The sequence below is a fragment of the Pteropus medius genome, unplaced genomic scaffold (assembly GCF_902729225.1).
Source record: "Pteropus medius unplaced genomic scaffold, Ma_sr-lr_union100, whole genome shotgun sequence".
NCBI lineage: Eukaryota > Metazoa > Chordata > Mammalia > Chiroptera > Pteropodidae > Pteropus > Pteropus medius.
The window spans coordinates 15,176,039-15,203,287 of NW_024356249.1; the positions used below are offsets into that span (position 1 = coordinate 15,176,039).

Genomic DNA, 27,249 nt, shown 5'->3' on the forward strand with positions numbered 1-27,249 from the left:
GTCCAAGAATACAAAGTCCAAGGATAAATGAAATACAGTCTTTACCCTCAAGGAGCAAGTCTAGTGGGGGAGACAGACAGACACATTGCAAAATAATACATTGAATACTAAAACAAATTATGGACAATTGCTGTGGGAACAGGGCACTCACTTCTGAACTAGCAGCTAATCTCTCCCCTTCAACATCAGTCAATAAAGGCCACAAAGTGGCCACTGAACTTTCTTTATCTATTGCTGCTCTACTTAAGGCCACCAGAATGTCCCCATGATTTTTGTAATATCCCACATACATCAACATTTCAAATACTTTAATAACCTCAGAAGTTTTTCTAGTTGAACTGACAACTTCTCATCAGTACTGTCAATCAATACTATCAAAAAGCACTAGCAATAATTTATCAGCTGTTTTGACTCTAAAACAGCACTGTCCAATAGACTTTCTGCAGCAATGGAAATGTTCCATGTCTGCATCACCCCATGCAGTAGCCACTAGCCACATGTGGCTACTGAGCACTTGAAATGTGGCTAATGTGACTGAGGAACTGAATTAATTTATTGCAATAAATTTAAAATTAAATAGCAACATATGCTTAGTGACTATGATATTGGACAGCACAGTTCTAAAATAGAAGTCTTTTAGGATTGCACAGAATGATAAAATAATTTTTCTCTTAATGTTTATACAGTATGTTTACATGCCTCTGAAGAATTACAAACACGGGTAAAAACTGGTTTCCTTTTGTAACCTGAAGTTTCTACTAGGAATTATTTCCAATGAGATATTAGAAGTTAAAGCATAATTAAAGTATATGCATGTCTTCTTTAAATTAGCTCTGACTTTTATCATTGACCACGATAAAGTAGAAAACGTCTTAAAATATTTGAAAGTTAAGATACTTAACATGCTAAGAGATATTAGAGAAAGATTATTATTCTCAACTAGTTCTAAGCAAAGAAAGTTATCTCAAAAGTGAGATTTAAAGGTTTTCGATATGAAGTTTGAATCAAATCAGCTGGATTGTAGGACTCTGTATGTTTAGGCAATGTTTAATTATTAGTGCCTAACAGATGTGAGACACTTAGTAAACATATAAAAGAAAGTAGTTAAAATATTATAAATGGGAATATTCTGTATCTGGATTACGTGGTTGTTACATGACCATAGGCATTTGTTAAAACTTTCAAGACCCAGAAAAGGTAAATTCTGCCTTAATTTTTTTAAAAGGGGGAAAAAAGTAATATGAGAGGGCATGGGAAAAGTCATGAACGGAGATCTGCAGAAAGCAACAGGGAACGTGAAATGCAGCATCACATTTTATATGAAGCAAATGAGTAAATTCCAAATAGCATCTCCTAGGAATGAAAGAATAAAAGGCTCAATCAAGCGTAGGAGTCAGAAGGAACATAGAGGCTGATACAGGCTGTGTGATGTTAGGCAAGTCAACTGACTTCTCTGTGCCTCAGTTGCCTCTGCTGTAAAATGTGGAAAATGAAAACACCTACTTCTAAGGATTTGGGAGAAAATGAAACGAGAACATGTACATAGCATGTTCAGCACTGGGCCTGCACCCAGCAAACACTGAGCAGGTGGTAAATGGAAATAAAATCTCATCATCTTAACCAAACCCTTTCTTTGAGGTCCTCTGGTTCTGAATGAGGGGTTCCATTTCCATTCCACAGTCTGAACAGTTGGCAAATGGGTGATCAAGCAAAGTTACCAAGTTAGACATAACTCACATCTCTTTAGAAAAAGGGGAATGGGGAAACACAGCTCATGCTTCCAGAAAAACCTGAATTTTTGCCAGAAGCAAAATTCTCACAACATAAAATTTTAAGCAAGTTCTGAAATTTCTAGTGCAGGCATGAGAACACAAATAAATTCATCAATAAAATAATTTATCCTGGCAAATTTCCCTGAATAGAAACAACCATAGTCTACATAAAAAAGGAGAGACGAAATAAAGAAAATTGCTATTCTGCAAATCAAAAGTAATTAATTTCCTAAAAAGAAACTAGTTATTATTTGTGGGGGAAAAGCATGAATATTTTCTATTCCAGGTCACAGTTGTTGTTTTTTTTTTTCTTGGAGGTTAAATAGACCAAGCTGAGAGTCACAACATACTGGATTCCACCGATTCCATATGCAGAATAAATTCAGCAATTAATTCTTGCAGAGGAATTGGGTAGAATTTATAGTTAATGTGTCCTTTAAAGTGGTAAAGTATGGCTTAAAAATTCAGAATCGGATTCATGACATATTTAATAGTAATATTTAAACATTTGAATCTCGCATCCCTTGCAGGGCCATAATTCACTTAATTCAAAGATCCTGAATTCTCATTAGCTGAAAGAAACTATTTCCTAAAAGTTCTTTAAACACCTACCTCTTCTCTGACTCATAGTTAAGCCTCTTTACAGGAAAACCACTGCAGTTTATCCCATTACCTGTTCGGTGGGTCAAGATTAAATAATAACTAGAGTCATACAGTCATCACATTAATTCTCCACCTAATAGGAAACCTGTCAATTATTTTGGAAAAGGTCCAAATTCACTCAAGGAATTATCTTGGAATCATCTTCAATTTGTCTCCTTCAGCTAAATAACATTAAATGCTATTTTACTCGTGTGATTTTTTAAAATAACATTAAGTTAGATATCAGAAATCAAGCCCACAGTAAAAAGTTGTTAATAATCCACAAACTCTGCTAATATTTAAATGTCAAACTAGCTCAGTAGCTGTCAAAGTGTGGACCTGGACCATAGGATTAGCATATGCTGGGAATTTGTTAGATATGGAGATTTTCAGGCCCCACCCTCAGAAACTCTTCTGGGTGGGCCTGGAAATCTCTTTCAACAAGCTCTCCTGGTGATTCTGATACACTCTAAAGTTTGGGAACCCTGATCTAGCTAAAAATAAAACTTCGAGGCCACAGGCCAGTCTTGACAGAATTATCCAAATAAATGAAATCACAGTATATTTAACACCCCCCATTCCCAACAACAACAACAACAAACCCGTAATGTTCCTCTATAGTCCCTTATAGTAATTTAGAAAGAAAAGATTTGTTTCAGTCCAAATAATCTGAGAATTTTTCTGTTTTGGAAAGTTATTTGAAATAAGCAATTGGTCTACATTTCCATTCAAAACACTAGGCTACTTTGGACATACAAAGTAATCAGGTCATTAAGATATTCTTAATTGCTAACCTGAACACCTTAGTGAATTCTATAAACTGTTACAGATAATGGTAAGAATGGCAGCCTAACATTCAAATTTTACCAGAGCTGCCATCCTACAGAGCAAGCTTCAGTAGACAGACCTCTCCTGAGCATCTATTACATGTGCCAGGCCACTCACTGACTCCAAGGACACTGAAGATGAGTAAGAAACACGTCCACAAATACTATAGTAGATGTTGAGGGAAAGATAGCTGAAGTTGAGGCTGAAATTTTCATTTGTAGAAAATGAGCCTCCGTTTTTCGAAACATGCTCCTGGAGATCAAGATATGCATCCCATTTGAGGTTGTCAAGGCACCTAGGTCAGCCTGTAGGCAACAATGTGAAAGGCCAACTTCATTAAAATGGGAAGGGATACAAATACAGTCACCTGCCATCCTCGAAATCCAATATCATCGAGTAAACTTGTGATACTCTTAAACAATTAATTTGATTTTTTACAGTTAAGTTTTACATTATCAAAGCATTAAAGAAAATGTTCAATAAAATGAAACCTAAATAACCCAAAACAAGCTACAAAGAATGCTTTATTGAGAAAAGCCTTTGTAAAATGTGGCATAATGGAATATCATTCAGCCACAAAAAAGAATGAAGTACTGATACAGGCTATAAGATGGATGAATCTTGAAAACATTATGGTAAGTGAACGAAGCCAGACACCAAAGGCCACACATTGTATGACTCTGTTTATAGAAAATGCTCCAAATAGGCAAATCTATAAAAAAAAGAAAGTAGATTTCTGGTTGCCAGGGCTGGGGTCAAGAGAATGAGAAATGACTGTTAATAGAGGTTTTTTTTTTTTTTTCCTGTGGGGGTATGATTAAAATGTTCTATAATTAGATAGTGATGATGGTTGCACAACTTTGTGAATATACCGAGAAATTACTGAACTGTACACTTTAAAAAGATGAATTGTATGCCATGAGAATTATAGCACAATTTTAAAAGATCACAATATACTCAGGGCATGCGGTTTGTATAGCATGCAAAGCAGTATTCTTTGATTTCTTTCGATACTACAGTAAGAATTACTTTAAATAATCATCTAAGTACCCAGAAGATCTTGTTTTGTTGTTAAAAAAGATCTACAATAGAAATGTAAATTCAACAGGTGTGTATTTGATGACCATGACACTTTCAAAAAATGTCTTCCCCTCTCCAGAATCGACTGTATGATTTTAGAGAAAACCTGGACCAGATTCCTCTGCAAGTCTTAAATGTCACCGTGTGCATCATATCACCCCTGAGTACTTTCATAAAGCTTCTGGAATTTAAATTAAGTCTCTGTATCTGGGGGGCTACTGGCAATTATCATCAGATTTGCAATGCAATTCTCATTAGTTAGAATATGAAAATGATTTCTCTTTGTAAAGGTTACTATGCCAAGAGCAGCACCATCAATTGGATGAAAATCTGCGTTAATACCTATTTTATTATGAGCAATCTAAAATTAAAAAAAAAAAAGGGATCCTCTAATTGAAATGAGTAAAATATGTGTATTCATAAACGAAGGTATACTTTTTAACTTTCAGGATTATGCTTCCAAACCTATTATATTCTATAATAGCAAACCTTCCTGAAGGAAAAAAGACATTTCTTCAATCTTACAGTTCTGGAAAACGACCAGAACATTTGAACCTGCATCCTCGGTAAATATTCTAACTGGCTATATCCAAATGCAATTTCAGTATTAAATGTATAACCTGTAATGTGGGGGATGGAAGATGAACCATGAATATATCAACCTGCAGTTCTCTGACTTTGGCAGCAGTGGCAGAACGCTGATAGAAATTTTGATTGAAACTTTTTTTTTTTAAGTAACTGCCCAGACTTGAATGTAACTAAATTGAAAGTACTAAAAAACACAGAAAAGTCAGGTCGTTGCTTGTTCCTGTAGCTAGTTCTTTCGTGTGTGTGTGTGTGTGTGTGTGTGTATCCGTGTGTAATTTGCATCAGACACGTGTATTTTTCATTCAAGTCCACAGTATCCGTAGCATAAATTTAACAGCAAAAAACGCGATGTAGTAAGGCGCCCCGCACCACGGTTGTATTTCTGGTGGTATTTATCTTCTTATATGTAACGAACAGGCTCTTTCTACACTTTGCAAAGAGGAGAGAGAGGAGCTGTGAGGCCAGCGACCGTGACTGCCCAACCTCTCTCCTGTGGCGGCCGGAGCTCGCATCCGGGCGGGCAGATGGAAGGTGGTGGAGGTGCGAGGTGGGGAGGGGGCGCATGATCTCACGCTGCTGACACCGGTAGTGCCGCCACCGACACCGTGGGCTCCCAGTCCACCGTCTCTTTATTCTCCTTGCTGGAAGGCGCCCGCGGCAGCAAGTACCTAATGCTCTGAAATCCCCCAACCTGTGTCCCAAAAGATCCCTGAGAGGAACCCCCACCGAGGTTTCATCACTTACCCAGGCGGCAAACACAGAGGAGCTGAAGGCAAGCGAGGAAGCGGGTTAGGATTAGCATCTCCAGACGGTCCGGGGAGCCCGGCCACGCGGCTCCTCAGCTTCTCGGGGTGCAGAGGGAGAGGACGCGAGAAGGAAATATTTTCTTCTCCAGTGTACAGACTGGTGTGAGTGTGTGTGTGTGTGTGTGTGAGAGAGAAAGAGAGAGAGAGAGATAGGGAGAGAGAGAAAGAGAGAGAGAGAGAGAGAGAGAGAGGTAAGGGATGAGAGGATGGTCGTAAGTATCTGTGGGAGCTAATTTTGAAACCAGGCATGGCAGGAGGGCGGAGTTTGGTCCCTCTGCGTGCAGTGGCGTGCTTTCGGTGGTCTGAGCGTCTCTAAAGAAAGGCGCTTAAAGCGGCGTGCGCCATGAGGTCGGTTGCAGCTGGCTGCCGCGGGGCGGGGGCGAGGGAGAGGGCGGGGGCGCAGCATTCGGCAGCTGGGAGCGTGCGGCCCGCCGGGGTTGCGCGGGGGCTAGAGGGGCGCGGCGGGCGCCCAGGATCCGGGTCCCAGTGTAGTCGTTCACCTGGCGACACCCCCCAGCCCCTGCCAGTGGCTTTGCAGCTTTGGAGGTAGTGGAACCCGCTGGGGTTTAGAGTCTTCGAAGAGAAAAGGTCTTTTCATTAAGACTCCTTCATCCCTTTGGAAGAGAAGAGACCAGACCCTCTTTGTCCCGCGCAGCTAGAGACTGACCTTTGGGGTTCACTCCTGGAAATGTTTTTCATTTTATTGTTGTCCTCCCTGCAGATGCTTAGTGGGTCCAATCAGAAAGCGGTGAGGGAAGCTGCGTTCCTATCCCCTACTCCTTTTCATATTCCAAATCACCAAAAGAGTTCCAGACCCTATTACCTCTAGGGCAGTTGACCGCAAACAATCTCCGACCCTGTTGTGACCAGTCAGACCCTTGCCTCTTCTCCGAACTTCAATCAAATTGTCCTGCTGTGCACTGCTGCTTGGAGGAACTTTCAACTCTGCAATGAGACGCACAGGAAAATTTTCTAATTGCTTGATTGAAGGATATACAAAAGAAACACAATACATTCCTTCTGCTGCAAATGTCACGTTGTACATGCTTGTTTCCATGGTGGTCTCATAACTAGACTGTGAGCGCCTTGATGGCAGGGAGTGTGCCTTATTTATTATTATAACCCAGCCCCTTGCACATAGGGAGAAATAGTCGGTACCGTGTTCCATGAACGCTGAATTAATTTAAAGCCTAAATAAAAAGATAAGGCAACTGGTGTTATCCTCCATGAGCCTGACTGCACTGAGCCCTGCAAATTCATGCACTTTTCAAAGATTTTCATTTATATATCCTTTAACTGTAAGAGCATCTTTCTAGTTACATGAGACCCAATTTGGATCCTTTTAGGAATCCACTCTAAAGCACGGAAACAAGTTCTGGATTTATCTCTGGTATTCTTAGCATCCATTTGATGTAGGTTATCTGTACAGTATGTGCTCCTGTGTCCTGTTCTTGTCTCGAAATAGTATTTTAGCTTTAAAATTTTAAAGAAAGCTTATTGCATACAGAATTGGGTTCTGAATGTATTTTGAGTGTTACAACCTGTCCTCACTAATATCCACAGCCTCTGAACCCCAGGCTAAGTGTGCAGAGCCAGTGATGCAATTTGCTTCAGGAATTGATTGTAGTCGTGTAATAAATTGCAAATCGATCTAGAATGTTTATACAAAAATACATACATATATATTAAGATATTGACCCTTGATCTTATTCTTCCCATGAAGAAAAATAGGAAGACTGCAACTTTGAAAAGAATTATAATGGGGATTGCTGATTGCTCAATTTTCCCTTAGGAAGAAAATTTTTGCTGACATGGCAAGAAGTGTGTATATAAAATATAAATGCACTGAGAGGTCAGAGAAAGTGTTTAGAATGAACTGGAGTAGGCAGAGGATGTTACCTAGAAATGTAGTTAACCCAGAACTACCAAGGGAAAAAAAATAAAGTTAAAAAGGTGGAGACAAGAATGAAAGAATTAGAGTCATGCACTATAAAAATAGTATGAATTAAAATTGATCAGATTAAGTGGGGTCAGACGATGGGAAACATTGATTTCCTAGTGGAGGAGCTTATGCCTGAAATACTAAACAAGAGGGAACCACAAAAGAAACTTTCAAGAAATTCAGCTGTTTAAAAGCTAGCTTTGCTCAGGGCCATGTATGATGTTCCATAAGGTCTCAATTATCAAGTCTACCTCACTAGCCTGCCAGAAGAATCCAACAACAAAAATCACCCTAACTCCCCTCTTACTTGGCCAAGTCACATCGCTAGTCACTCTTCTGTGTTAGATCACGAAACATAGCACTGTTGAAACCAAAGTTACCCTGGTAAAAAGGATAGGTGGATCCTGTGGTCTCTGCTAATCCTTTTCTCACAGTTATTGTCATTGACCTGGGAAGGCAGGAAAGACAGAGGGAGTACTCCAGTTGCTATTGAGGTCTGTGTGGGGAGCAGGATGTCAACCAGTTCTGTGCGATTGAGTGACAGCAATGAAAAACTGACTCAGAACCAGTGGATGTGGATCAGATGGTCGTGGGAAGGGTGATGGAGTGGGAGACTCAGGTGGTTCGGGTTCTTGGAAATTAGGTCATTGCAACTGCCCAGGTGTGGGAGAAAACAAGGCATCAGAAGGGCAGAACAGAAAAAGCATGTTGTATTTCACATTTCAGTTTTATTGAGGTCACAGTCATTTCTGAGATATTTTACCTTCTCAGTGTACATTAGACACTGTGATTTAAAGTTATAAACCTGTAAAACCACATCAGAGTCTGACTCTATCCATTATCTATCTACCTACCTATCTACCTATTTATTCATATAAGATTGATAGATATAGAGGACTAGATAGATATATTTTATATACTTTTATATATTTTATATTTATATTCTTTACATATTTATATATTTTATATATATTCTAGATATATATTCTATTTTTTATGTGTGTGTGTGTGCTGGTAATGTTTATTTACAATATGCTCTACATGTCAATCACATTTAAGTCGCAGAAGTTTGTATTTATGTATAGAGTTCAGTGCATTCCTGGGAGAATAATTTTTTTTTCAAAAACAAACAAAATGGGATACAATTAATATGATAGTTCGGTAGCTTAATGAACATATTGCTTGTTTGGGTTCTCATCTGAGATTTTAGAATGAACCATATCCAGAGGCTGCCAATGGCAATTTATGAGAAAGTCATAGAGTTCTTCGCTTTTTACCATAAACTCGTGGCTTAATTTCTAAATATTTAAATGAAGATTTGGATCTTCTAGTGGGTCTTCATCTTTGTTTTCAGCCAGAGCTGCGGTTTACTCAAGTGTAACCGAAGTTTCAGCAGGTGTCCAGAGGTCTCACAGTCAGAAAGAAGGTTGTGTCCATTTCCAGCCACTGCATAGCCACAGCTATAGCCAAAAGAGAATAACAGCTGTGTTGTTGCTCATACTAGTTGCTAAAAGGATAATCCTTATGGGGCTTCACTCTTTGCCAGTACCAGTAATAATTATTTTGTTGAGCTACACCAACAAAATAAGCTATGGAGTAAATATCTATATCCATCCTTCCAACCATCCATCCATCCGTCCATCCATCCATCCATCCATCCATCCATTCATTTGTATCACTTCTTTAAAAATTACCCTTTACATTTAGTCTTTCATTCAACACATTTCTATTGTGTATCATGCATTGCTTTAGGGGCTGACCATTCAAGTGTGAATTCCTCCATCACTACATCATAAAGGAACTCACAGTCTAAAAAGAGTCAAAGGCATCACTACTATAAAATGTCTTTGCTGAGAATTGCCAAATAAAATACAGGATACCTAGTTAAATTTGAATTTTAGATAAACAATGAATAATTTTTAGTATAAAATAATTCTAACGCACTGAATTTAATCAATAAACTTAAGGAATATATTTTTAGTATAATAAATAATTTTTAGTACAAATTAATTTTTAGTGCACTCTCAAGCAATATTTGGGTCATATTTATATTTTTTAGAAAATTTATTTTTATCTGAAGCTCAAATTTAATTGAGTGTCCTGTATTGTCTTAAATATAGGATGCTTCATGAAATTGTGTGTCATCCTTGACAGAGGGGCCACGCTTGTCATCAATGTATCATTCCAATTTTAGTGTGTGTGCTGCTGAAGTGAGCACTGGGTGTCCCGTGTTTTTATTTGCTAAATCTGACCATTTCACTTTGGAGTGTCTGAGAAATGTCTGATGTCAGGGCTACTCATATGTGGTTGTGAAATGTCCATGGTCTCTCATAAGTTTCCTTACTCTGCAAATTATTTTCAAAGTGTCTCTAATATGAATACAGATAGAGGCAGATGGGGGGAAAGAGCATGTTTTCCCTGCAGAATCTGTGTGGCTCGAACTATAAAATATTGTATAGTCACTGAATAAAACATAGGATTAAGGGACAAGTAAAATATCTGTACTTCATATACTATGACAGTAATAAGTCATTCCTGTTTGGCTCACATACACTATTGCTCAATTTTATCCATTGTCAATGACAAATATATTTGTGCAGAAATTATTAGTTTGGGTCAATTCAATATTTATTGAGAATGTAAGTCTGAGAATATCATTGTTATTTCTTTTAGAAGAAAAATTTGGTTTTTGTCATAATAAGATGTTTGTCAGGAGATCTTATTTTACTTGAAAACAAAATTTTAGATTTATCTTGTGTTTTGCATCTCACATATTTTGTTCACATAATGATTGACACATGGCAGATACTCAGTATTCATGTAGTGAAATTTCTGCAAAGGGGAAAGCATGTGTTACTTTCTGCAACATAGTCAAACCTTTTATTTGGATTTGTCCTACTAGTAACTTTCTACCTAAAAAGCAATTATTTCTAACACCCTGAGATTTGCATCCTGATGGCCCTTAGAAGTTTAACTAGATGGCCTATTACTGCCTTTCATAAAATCAGGCATAAAACAGGTAGGAGAATCCTCATTGACAGGTCCAGAACTGAGTGTGATGTGTTACTCTGAGTCTATCTGAAGAAGAGATAATTATGTTTAAGAGAAAACCACAGTAAGTTACACATTTAGCCTTTTAGAATCTTATCATGATTGACTATAAAATAATTTAGTTATATTTGAAGGATATAATTTAGTGATTAAAACTGTATTAAAGAACACGAAAAGGTAGGAGCCATTTTTTTCTATGTCAGGAACATTTAATATAGTGTGAGATTCAGGATAATTCTTCCTCTGTGTATTAGTAGAATAATCTGTTTTTATATTTCATATATTTTCAAAATATATCTAAAACGGTGATTGAAAAAATCAACCATAAGCTTTGTAAATTATTTGTGGATGAATATTGCTTAAATGTCCATTTCTCTCTCAAAAAGAAAACATTTCATTATAGCAAAGATCTCAGGTGTCTTAAATATTTGCTTTGTTATAATTCTATCTTGGTTAGTAACTTCTCATTTGTCTTGTGGATAAGCACATTTTGGTGTGTTTAAAATTAAGGGCATTAAAGTCTTCTCGAGCCCTTCTTTATCCTGAACTAAACTTTTTATTTAATTAACTAACCCATTTTAAAAAGAGTTTGCTTTTTTAAATAGACTGTTTTTCACAGCATTTTTAGGTTCACAGAAAATTGAGTGGCAAATAGAGAGTTCCCATAAACTCTGTTCCTATACACCCATATAATCTCTTCCACTATTAATATTCTACACCGGAGTGGTACATTTGTTAGAATCGATGAACCTACAGTGAACTACAATTCTTCAATTGTTAGCATTTTACCTTTATCATTCTCTTCTCTCTTGTTTCTTCTCTTTCTGTGTGTATAGATCTACATCTATATCTGCATCCGTATCTATAAATTAAAAAGACCTTCTTGACAAAGTGGTTGGACTGATTTAAACTGCTTCACCAACCATATGGAGGACATTGTGCCTTCTTGAATTTATCAAAGAAGCTTTGCTGATTCCAAATATTTTATTAACAGCATGATTTATGATCGTTTTGAAATGGCGTTAGTGATTATGAGGAGCGATCTCATATTATTTAAGAATAATACATGTTCAATCCACATTGCTTCCTTGGAATGGTTGCTCTTGATTTTGAGATTGTTTATTTTCAGATACAACTCACTACCCTCCATCCCTCATTCACGTGTTACTGGCTCTGTCTCTCTTGGATAGAATATTGCACCTGCCTTCTTACAGAGTGTCCCACCATTAGCCTTTCTAGTTTTTAGTTCATGCTCAGTACCAAAGTAATTTTTCTAAAATAATATCTAATATGAAGTGCACACCAGTAAATTGGAACCGGCATGAGTGATTCCTTCTAAAGATTTAAACATATTATCCAAAAAATAATTAATTAGTATCTATAGTGGGAACTTCTCATTGAGGAGCTCACATAAGTCAGCAGCGTTGGTTGTATTAAAATAATTGTTATATTAAGAGAATCATATTCTTTAGAATGGGAGAGGTAATTTCTCTTATTGTGCTGATCATAAGCTAATGACAGATATTTCAACATCTATACATCCTGGCCCCTTTTCCGTACTCCACTACTAACTCTATTACAAAACATAATCGAAGAGTCATATTTTTCTTTTCCCCCAACAACCACAACCTAAACTCCACTATTCAGATAAATTCTAAGGGAATGTATCCTCAAATTTGCATTGCACTACAAAGATTTATATGGTCAAATTTAGATTTATCGCTACTTCCATTTCCTTGCCATTTAAAAGTGAAAACAGTCTTTTCTCTCTTCTATCAGAGGCAAGCACAGGATTTAGTCTTCTTAAAAGCTTAATTTAAAATCAATGTTTGCCTGCTCCCTAGGCTTTTGAAAAATATCTAGGATAGTGTTGGAGTGGAAAGCAAATGTGTAAAACAAGTTCTGAAAATCAGAAAATCAGCACTGTACTGGGTCATTGGAAAGAGCTGCTCGATTTTAAATGCATAAACATTTCTGATAGTCATTTAGCTGTTTTTTGTTTTGTTTTGTTTTGTTTTTTGCCTACCTCCAACCACTCTGGATGATCCATTATACTTTTGATAACATTAAAAATTATGTTCACCTTTATTTTTAGCCTAAGTATTATCTCTGTATGATCCCGTCCACTTGACTTTAGGGACCCAGAACAACTCTCTTCCCTTTAGTGTAGAAAGAATTTCTTCTTTGCTCCAATCCTTTCTTTCTCTTTCTAAATGCTCATTCTTCTAAGTTTGATCTGAACCCATCGAACTCTTCTGGAGCCAATGATTCATCATTTATTTGAATCTCTCCCTCTCAATTTATTCTTCTCATCAAGCAATTAAAATATTTTCCTGTTAAGAAAGTATTGTCTTGACCGTATATCTCAATATAATTACAGTACCAGGTGTGTCTTCTTTCGCAATGTCCTTATAAGATTAGACTATAATTATCACCACTTCCTCACCTTCCAGTGTTCTCAAATCACTGACGGGTAGATTCTGTTTTCCTTTTCCCATTAATAGCAGTCTTTCGAAGTTATAAAAGAAACCATACTCTAATGATCTTGCAAGTGCAGTGCACCTGAAACTATAAACTCATCATTCCTCCAAAACTGGTATTTCTGTGGTCCACAAAACCTGAGAAGTCTCCTTGGCCCCTTCTTTCTCATCACCTACATTCTAATCAGTCACCAAATCCTACAACTTACTCTTGAGTTCTACTTTGTTTCTATTATTATTTCTTCAGATAATCAATGGGCCCTATCAGTTCCTGGACACTTATGCCTTCTGACTAAGGAGGCATTATTTCTCTTGCCTTACTGGCTAGCTTTTGTGATAATATACTTAGACTGCTCATAACACATTGGCCTTGGCTTAGGATTTACTCAGTGTTTTTTGTTCTTGAATGAGAGTATGCCTAGCAGGCCTAGAATACCTCCAGTGCATCCTCAGACTATTGTAATCTTATTCTCTTCTTTTTCTTCACAATTAACTCTTGTTATACTGATTCCATTCACGCAGAGGACCGGTGGGGCCTGGGGACTTCGAACTTTCCCTGATGTTTCCAGCAGCAGTATTTGACCTTTAGTTATGCAAAACTTTGAGAGTTAAGAAGCACTTATATTTTGGGGCTGTCGCAAAACCCTAAATTTGCCATTGGCCAAATTCTCTCTAAGTATCCACTTTTACTTACATTATTTCTAGATAAGCCTCTCCTGTTCCTTAAAATAGGAATAGGAGCTGAGGAGGTCCATAGCCCTGGAAGAGTCTCTCATTACTCTCTTAAGAAAAGATATAACTACATAGACAATGTACAATTGAGAAGCTGGCGTAAATCAAAGTCCTAGAAAACTAATTATTGACTACTGTTTCTCCTTTTGTCATAATAGTTATTATAGTCACACTTATGTAGCACTAAATGTTGTTCTAAAGGTGTCTTATATAATTGTTTAATCCTCCAGCAAACCTATGATGTGGGTAACATTGCCATCTTCCCACTCTCATAGGAAAACTGAGGTAAAAATGATTTGTCCAGTCACCCAGATTGTTAAGTTACAGACCTGAAGTGTGAACCCATATACTTAATTATTAATTTATACTGCCTCTTCCTGAAGACACTTAAGAGATTCTACACCTACGAATCCCATACCAAACTCAGACCAGGTGCCTGACGCAGTGGAAACATGTCCCTACTTTGCTTTCCTGATACATAGTACACTTTACAAAGCTTGTTGTCAAATGTCAGTACGATGAACAGTGTGTGATGCGAGAAATAAACATCATTCCAGGAATTCAAGCTTGCTGTGCAGTCTGCCCAAATAAGATTATTGTTAGCCTGAGGAGAATATTGACTTGTGTTTCTCTTCAGTTACCTAAGTAGATATATTTTAGAACTAATCCCTAAAAGAATTTGGAAAATCAATATAAGAGAGTTGAGCAGAAAAGAGACATCGAGCCTGGAGAACAAAGGGGCACTAATAGAACTCTTCTTTTCTTCCCTAAAGCTTCCAGCACCTGGTTGATTTCCAAAAATCTTATCAGGAAAACAGAACATAGTAAGAGTATTTATCCTTTATTGACTATCAACTCTATGCCAAATGTTTTTGCATTTGTTATCGTTAATCACTCCCAAACCCCAAATTAGATATATCATTTCTCCATTTTGCAGATGTTTCCTAAGGCAGAAAGAATTTAGCATTCCTCAGAGTCAAAGAACTTGTGGTGGTGGAATTGGAATTAAAAACTGAATTCTCTGATCCCAGTGCCTATGCTCTTGTTCCAGTGAAACTGGTTCTTTATAGCATTTATGCTTATAAACCTTTATATGTGTATACCTGGAAAATTAAAAGTTGAAGATCAATGAAGCATGTTTAATAACATGAAGAAGTACCTAAGGATGAGAGTAAATTGAAATAACAAAAAACAAAAATGGGGGAAAAGGAAGGCAAAGTTAGTATATCAGTCAGGATAGGCTAGGTTATACTGCAGCAACAAAGATTCATATATCTGTGATTAACCAGACAAAAATTTATTTCTTGCTCACTTGAAGCCTGTTTAGGGTTCAAGTGACTTGCCACAGAAGCTGCCTTGAATGTGATTGTTCAGTAATCCAGGGCTGCCTTGTGCTTTTGGCATCTCTTTCTCAACATGTGTTTTTCACAGCTTCAGGGAAAGAAAATGCTGGTGAGTCTTGTATTGTCAACCAAAATATCTCCACACAGATAGAACATATATCACTTCCCTTCCAATGTATCAGCTTTCCAATGTGCTTAGAAGGAAGCGAGAAGCAAATATGAGTAATAGAGATGTCTCCTACACAGAGTAAAAACAGAAAGAAAGACAAGGGGGTAGGGTGGGGAGAGGGAGAGAAAATGAGAATATAAAATAGAAAGACATAAAGAAACTCAAAATCAATAGAGTATACTGTTTTATGATTGCATACTGGAGTGGTAATAGTTTTGCTATCTTTTCTTGGTTCTCAATGTTAAAAATTATTCTGAAGTCTTTCAGAGAAAAATATGTAAATTTCCACTGTCAGAGTTGAGTCGGCTCACAAAATGTTAACCCTTACCCTCCTTCAAGCTTTGAGATGCTGTTCCATCCCTGAAGGTCTGTAGGGGGTTGGAGAGGCTGGATGAATAAGAGTAAGGGACTGAATATGACAGCAAGGCAAATAGTTTATATTATAAAAGCAAATCACTTCTTCGATTTTTTCCTATATTTTTAACTTTGATTTTTTCCTATTTTTTTTAATAAGAGAAATGTTGATTACATTTATATATTTTAAGATCACGAGGGTATAAACTCATCATATATTTATAATAGCATCGATCATTCTAAAATTGCTTAGAAAGTGAAAAATAATTTTACCACTTTTAACTTGAGCCACATTTTTCCATTTTACGGTGAGAATATAGCTTTAAAAAGATCTATTGCTAGAAATAAGTAAAGAGCCTGAGGAAAGAACATGGTCCTTCGGCTCAGCTATGGGACATCATGTCCCTCTCTGCTGTACTCCCCAGAGCTCATGTAAACTAGGTTACACACAAACTGAATCGGCTTTCCAGATTTTCATATACCTGTAACAGGTTACTGAAGAATATGGACTCATAGAAGTAAAAATAAGAGAAAGTTGACTTTTTTACTAACTTTCTTCAACAGTTACTATGTTGTATACTACTCTTACCATTTTTTATTGCATCTTGGTCAGAGTCTATAAATTTTTCAGATACTTTTATTTATTAAAATTCCAATCGAGTCTACAACATCAATACTGTATGGGTTCCAAGCTCCTTTTCTTCTCCAGGGATAGATAGACTCAAGTAGCTCTGTGGTGGTGTATTATTTGTATAAGATTCCTGCTCCTAAATCTTCAGGTAGAGATATCATAGAAAAGTGGCAAATATTGTCTCACTTAACTGTATGATGATACAATTCTTGCCACTTCTCTATCATCGATTGGCTATCTAAGCCTTTTGAAGGATATTCGAATTCTAACTCTTGATGGTCTGGCAAATATACAGTGTTTGGAGCTTCTTCACTACAAAGTTTTCTGATGTGTATGATCCAATGTTGTCTCCAGTTTTTCCCCATTAAAGTGTAAAACCATTGGTTCACCCACAGACACCTGCAGTTAGTTATCCTCTAGTTTACCAGTAAAAATCCCTCTTAGGTGAAGAACTGGCAAGACAACTGAATCCCAGCTTCCTTCTAATTTGTCCACTCCATCCTTAGGTGTGTTGAACAGAATAATGGTCCCTCCAAAGATTTCCACATACTAATCCCTGAAATCTATGAATGTGTCATGTTACCTAGCAAAAAGAAATTAAGATTGCAGACAGAATGAAGGTTGCTAATCAGCTTAACTTTAAATGAGAGATTATCCTTCATCTGGGTGGATCCAATGTAATCACCAGGGTTCTTAAAGTGGAAGAGGAAAAAGATGAGGTGGGAGTGGTGTGATGTGAAAAGGACTCAGCTAATTGTTGCTGGCTTTGAAGATGGAAGAGGGCTATGATCCAAGGAATGTGGGTGACCTCTGGAAAGTGGAAAAGGCAAAGAAATGGATTCTTTCCTAGAGCCTCCAGAGAGAAAGCAGCCCTAGTGACAATTTGACTTTAGCCCAGTGAAACCTGCGTCAGACTTCTGACCTACAGAACTGTAAAACTGTAAATAAAAACTGTAAATTTGTTTTAAGCCATTAAATCTGTGGTAATTTGTTATGACAACTAGAAAACTAATACACTAGCAGCCCCAGTATTCTTGCTGGCTGCCCCACTTGGCTGCCTTCTCTTCTTTCAACCCTGTACTTACTCTCCCCAACTCAAGCAGGCAAAGGTACAGACTAGCAATTCTACAGCCTAGGCAGATGTCTAGCTGAGGAACGAGATGCCACTTTCCCTACACACAGACATTGTTCACCTTTTAATTTTTAACTTTGTATTTGAAGGTGGAGCCTTTGGAAGGTGATTAAGTCATTAGGGTAGAGTCTCGCTCCTTAAAAGGAGCGAAGAGACAAAAGCTTCCTCCTCTCCCATGTGAGGGTATAGTGAGAGGAAGGCCATCTATGAATTAGGAAGCTAGTCCTGAGCAGACACCAAATCTGCCAGTGTCTTGATCTCAAACTTCCAAATCTCCAGAATGGTGGGAAACAAATTTCTGTTATTCGTAAGCCATCTAGTCTCTGGTATTTCTGTTATAGCAGCTGAAACGGATGAAGATTAATGTTTTTTTTTTCTCTCCTATATCTTTCCATTTTTCTTTGCTTCCTGGGCGAGTTTTCTCAACTCTCTTCCAACGTATCTATTGAGATTATTATTTCTTTTATCATATTTTTCATTTTCAAGAGCTCTCTTTGGTCTTTAAGTATACTTTTAAAGTAGTATTAAGTCCTTTTTCCATGAAAGCTGCATTTTGTCATTTATTTTATCTTCTCCAGAGATGAAAACCTTTAGTCTCCAACTGGTTGGAGAAGGTGTGGTAATCTGAATGTGTGAAGTGAGAAGATCTAGGATTCTAACTTCTTAAACAGACTTTCAGCCCATCTGCTGTTTTCTAAAACTGTCTTTCCCCTTACTTACAAAAGCACCTGGAACTTCCAGCTGGAGTGTTTTCAGGGATTAGCAGTGCAAATTGGGTTGCTTATTGGTTTTCACCACTGGCAGTTCAAGATCCAGCTATCTTGGGGCTGGTAGATCTGTTAACATTCACCCTGATTTTCAAATTCTAATTTTTCTCCATTTGTCTGCCTCTGTAATTATTTTTTCTCTTGTTTTCTTTGTTCTTGGATGTCATTCCTTAAAAAATTCCTAGTTATCATTTAAGTAGGGTTTCTCTAAGAAGTAGAGATAAATGTATATGTTCATCCCACCGTATTTAATATCTTTAATTGGGATAGCACCGTACATCTTCAAGAATGATTCACTTAGAATCATCCTATCCAAACTAATCACCTGACTTTGGGGGAAAAAAAGAGGCAGCTATAAAGAAAGGAAGCTCTTTCGACACAAACACTGAACTCCTTAGAGAAATGAGTACTCTCCACCTTTCCCCAGTTGGTGGTTCCAGAGCAGGTTCTACAGCCTCTTAGAAAACGTTGCATTAAGGATATCATCCCAGTTTTTGTTTTGGGGTGAATTTCTTTAGATTTTGGCATTTAAGTTTTGGCTTTGGGCCTTAGCTGAAATTCCAGATAATAGGAAAAATTCTACATGATATTCTATTATATTCTATTGAATGGTTATTAATTTATTTTCTAAGAAGTCTTTTCCCCACCCACAAGTTAAATTATAGAGTTGTTCTGCGTGATTAAACAATTGATAATAGTTATTTTGTTAGATTTATTTTACCTGTCCTTTTGAGAATGTATATCCTTGTCCTTAGACATAACAGTAAAAACAGAATTTGTTTTTACTAATGCAGGTCTTCAAACACTAATTATTCAGTGTCAAGAATGCATATATCTGCCTAAATGAAGATATGATTAGGTATATTTCATAACAAAGTTTTATGTGATAAAGATGGAAGTATTTAATTAAGACTTGTAGGAAAAATTCTTATATAAGACCATCAATCAAATCATATAGATCACACTTATTATATTTTGAAGCATTTCATTTTTCCTTTCTTACTTTTTAAAAATATTTAATGGCTTAAAACAACTTTAAAACTTGTTCATTGAACAAACACACACCCACCCATCATAAATTCTCAGGAGGCAAGGTTAAATAGTATCATAATCAATGATTTACAGCTCTGTAACACCACTTCTCTTTTTAATGCTCCCTGATTCCATTTAAGGAACTTACCCTGGAACTGCATCTATGTCTTAGAATAATAGTTGTTGTTTCTACTCATTGTTCTTTTTCTCTTATGTTATTCTATTATGAAGTAAATGCAATATGAGCATATTTTTCTATATGATGAAAAATAGCCTTATTGCTTTATTAATGTTTGTGCACTAAAGTCTCCTATTATATTTAATTCTCCCACTTAAAAAAATTTTTTATTTTGGAAGTATGGCACTGCTAGATTTTCCTCAATGACAAAATTATCCAAAAGATAACTCCATAGCTTCTGTGCCTAGTGCCTAATTACATTTTCACCATCACTTTTGGTCTTACAAGCATATTGCAAGTGTGATATTGGGAGAATTTACCTCATCTTACATATCCTACATACATGCTACAATATTTTACAATACCATTTTCTACAAAAATTTAAGCAGATTAGGAGTAATATCTGATAGCCAATTCAATCAAAGTGAAAGAAAATAAAGTAAAATTGTGCTGTACTGCCATAAGTTGATCATTCATATTAGGGTGCTTACATAGCAAGGTGACTCTTCAATCTGTTTGAGGTGATGATAATTACATTTTGTAGGCAGTCAATCAGGAAAGTAACAGAACGGGAACAAGTGCCAGCTTTGCTTGGAATTGAGCCATATTGCCCAAGGCAAAAGGAAAGGATGAACTCTAGCAGAATGGTGTCAATTAATGAAGGTTTTTCTTCTTGCACGGTAGCCAAGATTTTTATAGTTAAAGCTCGATGTGGGTTTTGAGACACAGAGACCCATCTGGATTCTGGTCTGTCATTTGCTTGCTGTGTGAGCTTGGGCAGATTACTTATTTAAACCTCAATTGCCTCCTAGGTAAAATAAGGATAGTATTATTTATCTTACGAGATTCTTAGGAGGATTAATTGAGATAAAGCTTGTGCATGTCCTTTGTAAATTTCAAAATGCCATGGAAATCCAACTGGTATGATTGTTCAGTGCTTTCTGTAGCTGAATGGTGGTCTACATTTGCATTGTAAGACTTTCAAAAACAGTGTCTGATGTAGCATATGCTCAACAAATAGTAGCTCCTTTCTTTATCAAAGGAAGAAAGAAAAAGTTCCCATCAGTACTGAGAAATTACAAAACACTGTAGAGATCACAGCATAATATAAACATTTTTTTTGGTGGGGGAGACAATTATATGAAATATTCTATAGTTTGTAAAATCTAATTTTTTAAGGATTATCATTATCATAAAAAGTAGCAACTGCACATATGGGATATATGGCACAAGTAGTTTCTCCTTTTCTTAAAAATAAGACTAAGCTAAAATTTACATGATAAGTCTATAGCTTAGTGATCATGATAATAATAATGGTGAAGTTTAATACTTTTTAGGAATAGAAATTTAGAAATCCTTTTTTAAAAATATTTCAATTATACTAAGATTACTCATAGATCTCATTTAAGTAACTAGTTATTTACTTAAATGACTAAATTACTAAATAATCTATCTAGCTGATAAGAAAACCAGTCCTAAAACCCAAATCTGTTGATCCCTAACTTAATCCTTTTCTACAACATCAGGCTGTCAATTTTATCATTTATGATTTCATTAATTTGATAGGACTTTAGAATATATTGGTCATTGACAAACATTCTGTTATTAAAATAATAAATGTTTTCTCTTGAGCATGCTATTTCTAGAAATTATGCTCCCTAAAAATGTCCACTGTTCCTATACCTTGTTCCTTGTTGATTCTTTCCCACCTGTCTATCTAATTGTTAAATCTCCTGGATAAAATCAATTGGTGATTTCTTAGTAGCAGTAACAGATCCTATGGATTACCTCCTTCATCATGTATTCAATCCCCACGTAGGTTGCAGAGGCTAGGAAGCTAAAATCTAATTTTCTCAGACTCACTTGAAGATAGAAACTACTCATCAGATGACCTGAGGGAGACCTATTTGAAGTGAATGTGGTCAGACATGCGCCCCCCTTCCCTGCCCCATTTTCACTTATACAAATAGCAGTAGTGGTGGCAGAATTCTAGGACTGGTAGCTGGTTCAGAAATTCCTCATTCTACAGAGTACTAATTGAATCAGAGGCAAAAGATTTTTATACTTTATAATTCAGTCTTCATAACTATCAGGTAATCTTTTCATGGTGTTCCATTGAATAACTAAATCAAAAATTTTTAAATGTTTCCCTATCGTGAATTTTTAATTAATTCCTTCCAATTTTTTACTATTACAAATAATATACTGGAAATCTGAATGTATAAAGTTATCTCCTTTAAAATTTTTTTATTGAGGAAAAATGAATAGAAATGAGATTATGAGCTGAAGGACATGCTCACTCTTATAGGATTTTATTATAAAGAGATCCCTGAATAGGGGCCTTTTCCGGTAGAGGACAGAGAAATTGCTGTATGTACAAACTGGGAGAAATATAAATGATCCCCTGAGACTAGAGAGCCACTGTTTTGTCCTGATTCCTCCTCAGACTTACAGTCTTCATGGAATGGTGCCAATCTAAAGTAGGGGCAGGAAGGATGGTGCAAGCTTAGGGAGCTTTTCCTCCGCATGGAGTAAAAGTGAAGAATAAAACTTCAAAGTGGCTTCTATGCAGACCCTGAGAAGATAAGTTAGGATCTACAGACATGGTTACTGGATAACTGTTATAGAATTAGAGTTACTGCATAACTATTTATAGAATGTATAATCTTTATAGAATTATGAAAAGATTGACATTTCCTCTCATTTTAAATCATTAAAACTTGTCAATCATTTAATGTTCAGTAAAATAATTGGAATTAATAGGGATGCATTTATGATTGGGAGCACCGACAAAGGAAGGAAGTGGGGGACAATGCTACTCTTTAGGACACAGCTGAATGTGGGCTGCTTGGTGAGGTGAGCTGGCTGCTCCCTTCTCATGCGTGAGCCTGGGATCTAGTGTCTCAGTCAAGGGTGTCTGGAGATCGAGAGCTTTCTTGTGTAAACAACCAAACACCACAATGGCATCTACCTAAGTGGCATGCCCAATGGGACTAAAATCCAGTAATGACATTTTTTTCTTTTTCACGCTAGTGTTCTTAACTTAATGGCTGAGTTATTTTGTGTCTATCTTTATGAAATTTTTTGGCAGAACAAAAATGTCTAAAGTAATAGTATTGGGAACACAAATAAGTACAAGCATATATATTTCTAATGAAGTTAACACAAAAGGAGGCTACTAGCAGATAAAAAGCTATCAGATTGAGGAAGAAATGTTTGTATTGTCAATTCAACTAAAAATATTTATTAATCATCTGTTTGTACAGTGTACCCCACCATGGGGATGGGAAAAAGAGGTAGGTAACAAAAAGCATGAGAGATGTCTGACCCTGCACTCAATGAACTATCAGGCTCTAATGGAATGAATAGTGGTTGATACTAGCCAGTTGGACATTAGGGGAAACATTGCATATGCATGCATCTGTTACATTTTTGCTTTCTGTAAATATAGTGTGGAAGTGTTGAAGTCTTTAGTGCAAACATGCATACATGTAAGCAGTTGAGATTACTCTTCAGTTTTAATTCTCGCAATGCTTTTGTTGAACATATTTTTAGAATGGTTGTTGGATATACTCAAGAGCATACTCTTTTCTTTTTTATGGAAATGGATTTTTGATTAAGAATTATGGGCCCTATATTATCCTCTCTAATGTGTTGATTTTTGAAGCTATCATTCAGAATAGGTGAATTGCAAAGTACAATGACACATGAGTACATTGTGGGTGATCAAGAACAAGTTTAAATGTGTGTCAAAATGATTTTAGAGCAAATTTCACAATGCTAATTGTGCTTCAAAGTAATCTCTCTTACAAGTCAAATGTTACCAAAGAATTGAATGTCATCTAGTTATTATATAAAACAACTATAGACTAGATTGCTATTTATTACTGTGTCTTAGGTAGTACTTCATAACATGAGATATATAAGTTAGACTATGTTGCATAAAATATAAGTTTTTATGTTTATCATATCTTTTATAAATATGAAAAATTTGGCAAAAATATGTAATAATTCTGCAGTGCTCACTCAATCTCATATATGAAGATAAGCCCATGTTTTTAAATATTTATTAGCCTTAAGTAAGATATAAGGTAAACATTATGTACTTTTATTATATATGTAGAGGAAAATGTATTATCTAAAAATTCAGTTGTTAAATGTCACTATTTTTATACAGATAAGGTGAGAAACCTCATATGGTAAGATTATATTTTTATGAAATAGTTGTTATTTTGGTTAACAAATTTTATTTGGGAAATTATCAATTAACTGTGTCAAATTGATGTTCATTAAAATTTTTTATTCTAGAATTGTTTTTTAAATTATCCACTGAAAATAGACATGCCTATTTGCAAAATAACAGGCAGTATTCCTTTCAATTAATTACACTGCTTTTTTCTAACAAATATAATAAAATTTTAAACTATTTTTAACACAATAGGTTTTATCATGTAATGCTTTATTTTTAAAGTAATGAGTTAAATTAAAAATGATACTTGACTTGAGCAGGAATTGTACTACATCCAATATTAATTATCTCTAAAATAAAGTTTCCAATTTATTTTTGTATTTATTATTATTGAAATTTTAATTACATAGAATTAGAAATGGGATGAACAAAACTGAGCTTTAGTAGAGTCATCTTAGGCTGAAAGTGCATTTTGTGGTTTGTGTCAATTATGACTTAATACAGTGACTTGCTTTTGCTTTTGAAAACATGCCAAATATGGCAATAAATCAACATGGGTTGGGCAATCTTTGCAATTTCAAGTCTTTACACGTTTTGTATCAACCTACATGATATCTCACAAAATGAGAAAATAAGTCATTATACCATAATTTAGTAGTATTTTATGCCTTTAAACACAACATTTGTACTCATGTAATAGTCTTATTACTAAAGTAGAAATATCAGATTCTTAAAATTGCTATGCTATAAAGAGGGGAGACATTGTTCATGATTCAATGCACAAATGAGGAGAAATGTAAGTGATCCCCTGAGACTGGGGAGCAATTGTTTTGTTCTTATTCTTCCCCAGACTTACAGGCTGAAAAGACTTCACTTTGTGAAGTCAAAATCAAAAGTAGGGGCAGAAAGGTTGATCGAAGTTTGAGGAACCCTCCTTCTTGATGGAATAAAAGTGGAGAACAAGTTCCAAAATTTCCTGTAAAAAACAATATTACCATCTGTATTAGCTATCTATTGCTGCATAATGAATTACCCTAAAATTTAACAGCGTAAAGCAACTAACATAATTATCTCACGTAGTTTCTGAGGATTAAGAATCCAGGAGCAGCTCAGGGTCTCCTACGAGACTGCAATCAAGCTGTTGGCTGGGCTTCCAGTCTCTGAAGACTTCAGTGGAGCTGGAGGATCTACCTCAAAGTTAATTCACATGGCTCATTGGCAGAAAGCTCGATTCCTCACTATGTGCTGCTCATGACATAGCTTTGATCAGAGTAAGTGGTCCAAAATGGAGACTGCAGGCTTTTATAAATTCTCCTTAGAAGTGACTACACTTTCACTTCTATGATAGTTTTCTGGTTGCACAGACCAGCTCTGGTACCATATGAGACATGATTACAAAAGGATGTGAGTACTAGGAGCCAAAGCTCGTTGGGAGTCATTTTGGAGGGTGCCTATCACACCACACTTCATTCAGTTATTTATCTACACATTCATTCATTTGTAGACATTCATTAAGCCTCTTTTATGTGGCAGGAACTGTGTTATATCCTGGGGATACAATGATAATCAAACTAGACATAGATTCTTTTTTTTTTAACATGAAAATGTCTTTATTTGCTTTGATTTTTTTAACTTTTATATTTTATATTTTTCAATTATAATGGACATACAATATTATATTAGTTTCAGGTATACAATGCACCGATTAGATAATTATCTAACTTACAAAGTGATCACCCCAACAAATCTAGTACTTGTCAGACAACATACATAGTTATTACATTTCTACTGACTATATTCCCCATACTATACTCTACCTCCCCATGACTATTTTGTAGCTACCAATTTATATCTCTTAATCCTCCCTTCTCTTCATTCATCTCCTCACCCTCCAATCCAGCAACCATCATAATGCTCTTTGTACCTATAAGCTTGTTTTTTTTGTTTGTTTATTAGATTCTCTAGATTCCACATATAAGTGAAATCATACGACATTTGTCTTTCTCTGTCTGACTTACTCCACTCAGCACAATATCCTCTAAATCTATCTGTATTGTTGCAGATGACAAGATTTCATTCTTTTTTATGACTAAGCAATATTCCATTGTATATATGTATCACCTCTGCTTTATCCATTCATCCACTGATGAATACACATGTTGCCTCCATATCGTGGCTATTGTATATAGTGCTGCAATGAACATATAGATACACATTCCCCTTCAAAGTAATGCTTTGGGTTTCTTTGAATAAATATCTAGAAGTGGGATTACTGGGGCCTTACTTGTCTCTTGTAACAGCCTCTGTTTTAAAGTCTATTTTGTCTAATATTAGCATGGCTACCCCAGCTTTTGTTTGTTTGTTTTCATTTTCATGAAATATCTTTTCCCATCTCTTTACTTTCAGTCTGCGTGCATCTATTTGAAGTGAGTCTCTTGTAGGCAGCATGTGTAAGCGTTTTACTTCCTTATCTATTCAGCCACCCTATGTCTTTTGATTGAAGCATTTAATCCATTTACATGTAAAGTAATTGTTGCTTGGTATGTTGTTACTGACATTTTATTATTCATATTTTCAATTTGTTTTTCTTCTTAAAGACGTCCCTTTAATATTTCTTGTAATCCTGGTTTGGTGGTAAGGAACTCTTTTAGCTTTTTCTTGTCTGAGAAGCTTTTTATATCTGTCCTTTGATTCAGAGTAATCTTGGTTATAGGTCCTTGCTTTTCATCACTTTGAATCTTTCATGCCAATCTCTTCTGACCTACAAAGTTTCTGTTGAGAAATCAATTGACAGTCTTATGGGAGTTCCCTTGGTGGTAACTAACTGCTTTTCTCTTGCTGCTTTTAATATCCTCTCTTTATCTGTCACCTCTGCCATTTTAATTATGATGTGTCTTGGTGTGGGCCTCTTTGGGTTCATCTTGTTTGAGACTCTGTGCTTCTCAGACTTGTATGTCTATTTTCTTTACCAGGTTAGGGAAGTTTTTCATCATTATTTCTTCAAGTAGGTTTTCAATTCTTTGCTTTCTCTCTTCTGTTATCCCTATTATGAGAATGTTGTTATGCTTGCTGTTGTTCCAGAAGTCCCTTAAACTATCCTCATTCTTTTGGATTCTTTTTTCTTTTTGCTGTCCTGATTGGGTGTTTTCTTCCAATTCACAATATGATTTTTTTTCTTCATCTAATCCCCTGTTGATTTCTTCTAATATATTCTTTATTTCAGTTATTGCATTCTTCATTGCTGACGGGTTCTTATTTCTTTGTTAAAGTTCTTGCTGAGATCATTGAAAATCCTTATAACAAATATTTTATACTCTGTATCCAGTAGATTGCTTATTTTCATTTTGTTTGGTTTCTTTTCTGGTGCTTTATTCTCTTCGTTTGGGACATGTTTCTTTGTCTCCTCATTTTGGCTGCCTTTCTGTTTTTTGTTTTTTGTTTTTTTCTATGTATTGAGTAGAGCTGTTATGTGTCCCAGCCTTAGTAGAGTGGCCTTATATAGTAGGTGTCCTGTGAGGCCCAGTAGTGCAATC

At 35.9% G+C, this 27,249-nt stretch overlaps 1 protein-coding gene and 1 non-coding gene across 5 annotated transcripts in view; both read right to left on the minus strand.

Moving 5' to 3' along the window:
• The window catches only part of PTPRZ1 (protein tyrosine phosphatase receptor type Z1), a 162,564-nt gene extending 156,727 nt beyond the window's left edge, over positions 1–5,837 (minus strand). For all 4 annotated transcript variants that reach the window (XM_039860686.1, XM_039860689.1, XM_039860688.1 and 1 more), the window contains exon 1: positions 5,655–5,837. In XM_039860686.1, coding sequence (XP_039716620.1) covers positions 5,655–5,712 — 58 coding nt within the window. In that variant the 5' untranslated portion in view covers positions 5,713–5,837. The remainder of the gene's footprint in view (positions 1–5,654) is intronic.
• Positions 5,838–9,768: 3,931 nt separating this feature from the next.
• On the minus strand, positions 9,769–9,876 carry LOC120601407 (U6 spliceosomal RNA). Its single transcript, XR_005652435.1, has one exon. It is a non-coding gene; the product is annotated as a U6 spliceosomal RNA (small nuclear RNA).
• Positions 9,877–27,249: the final 17,373 nt, after the last annotated feature.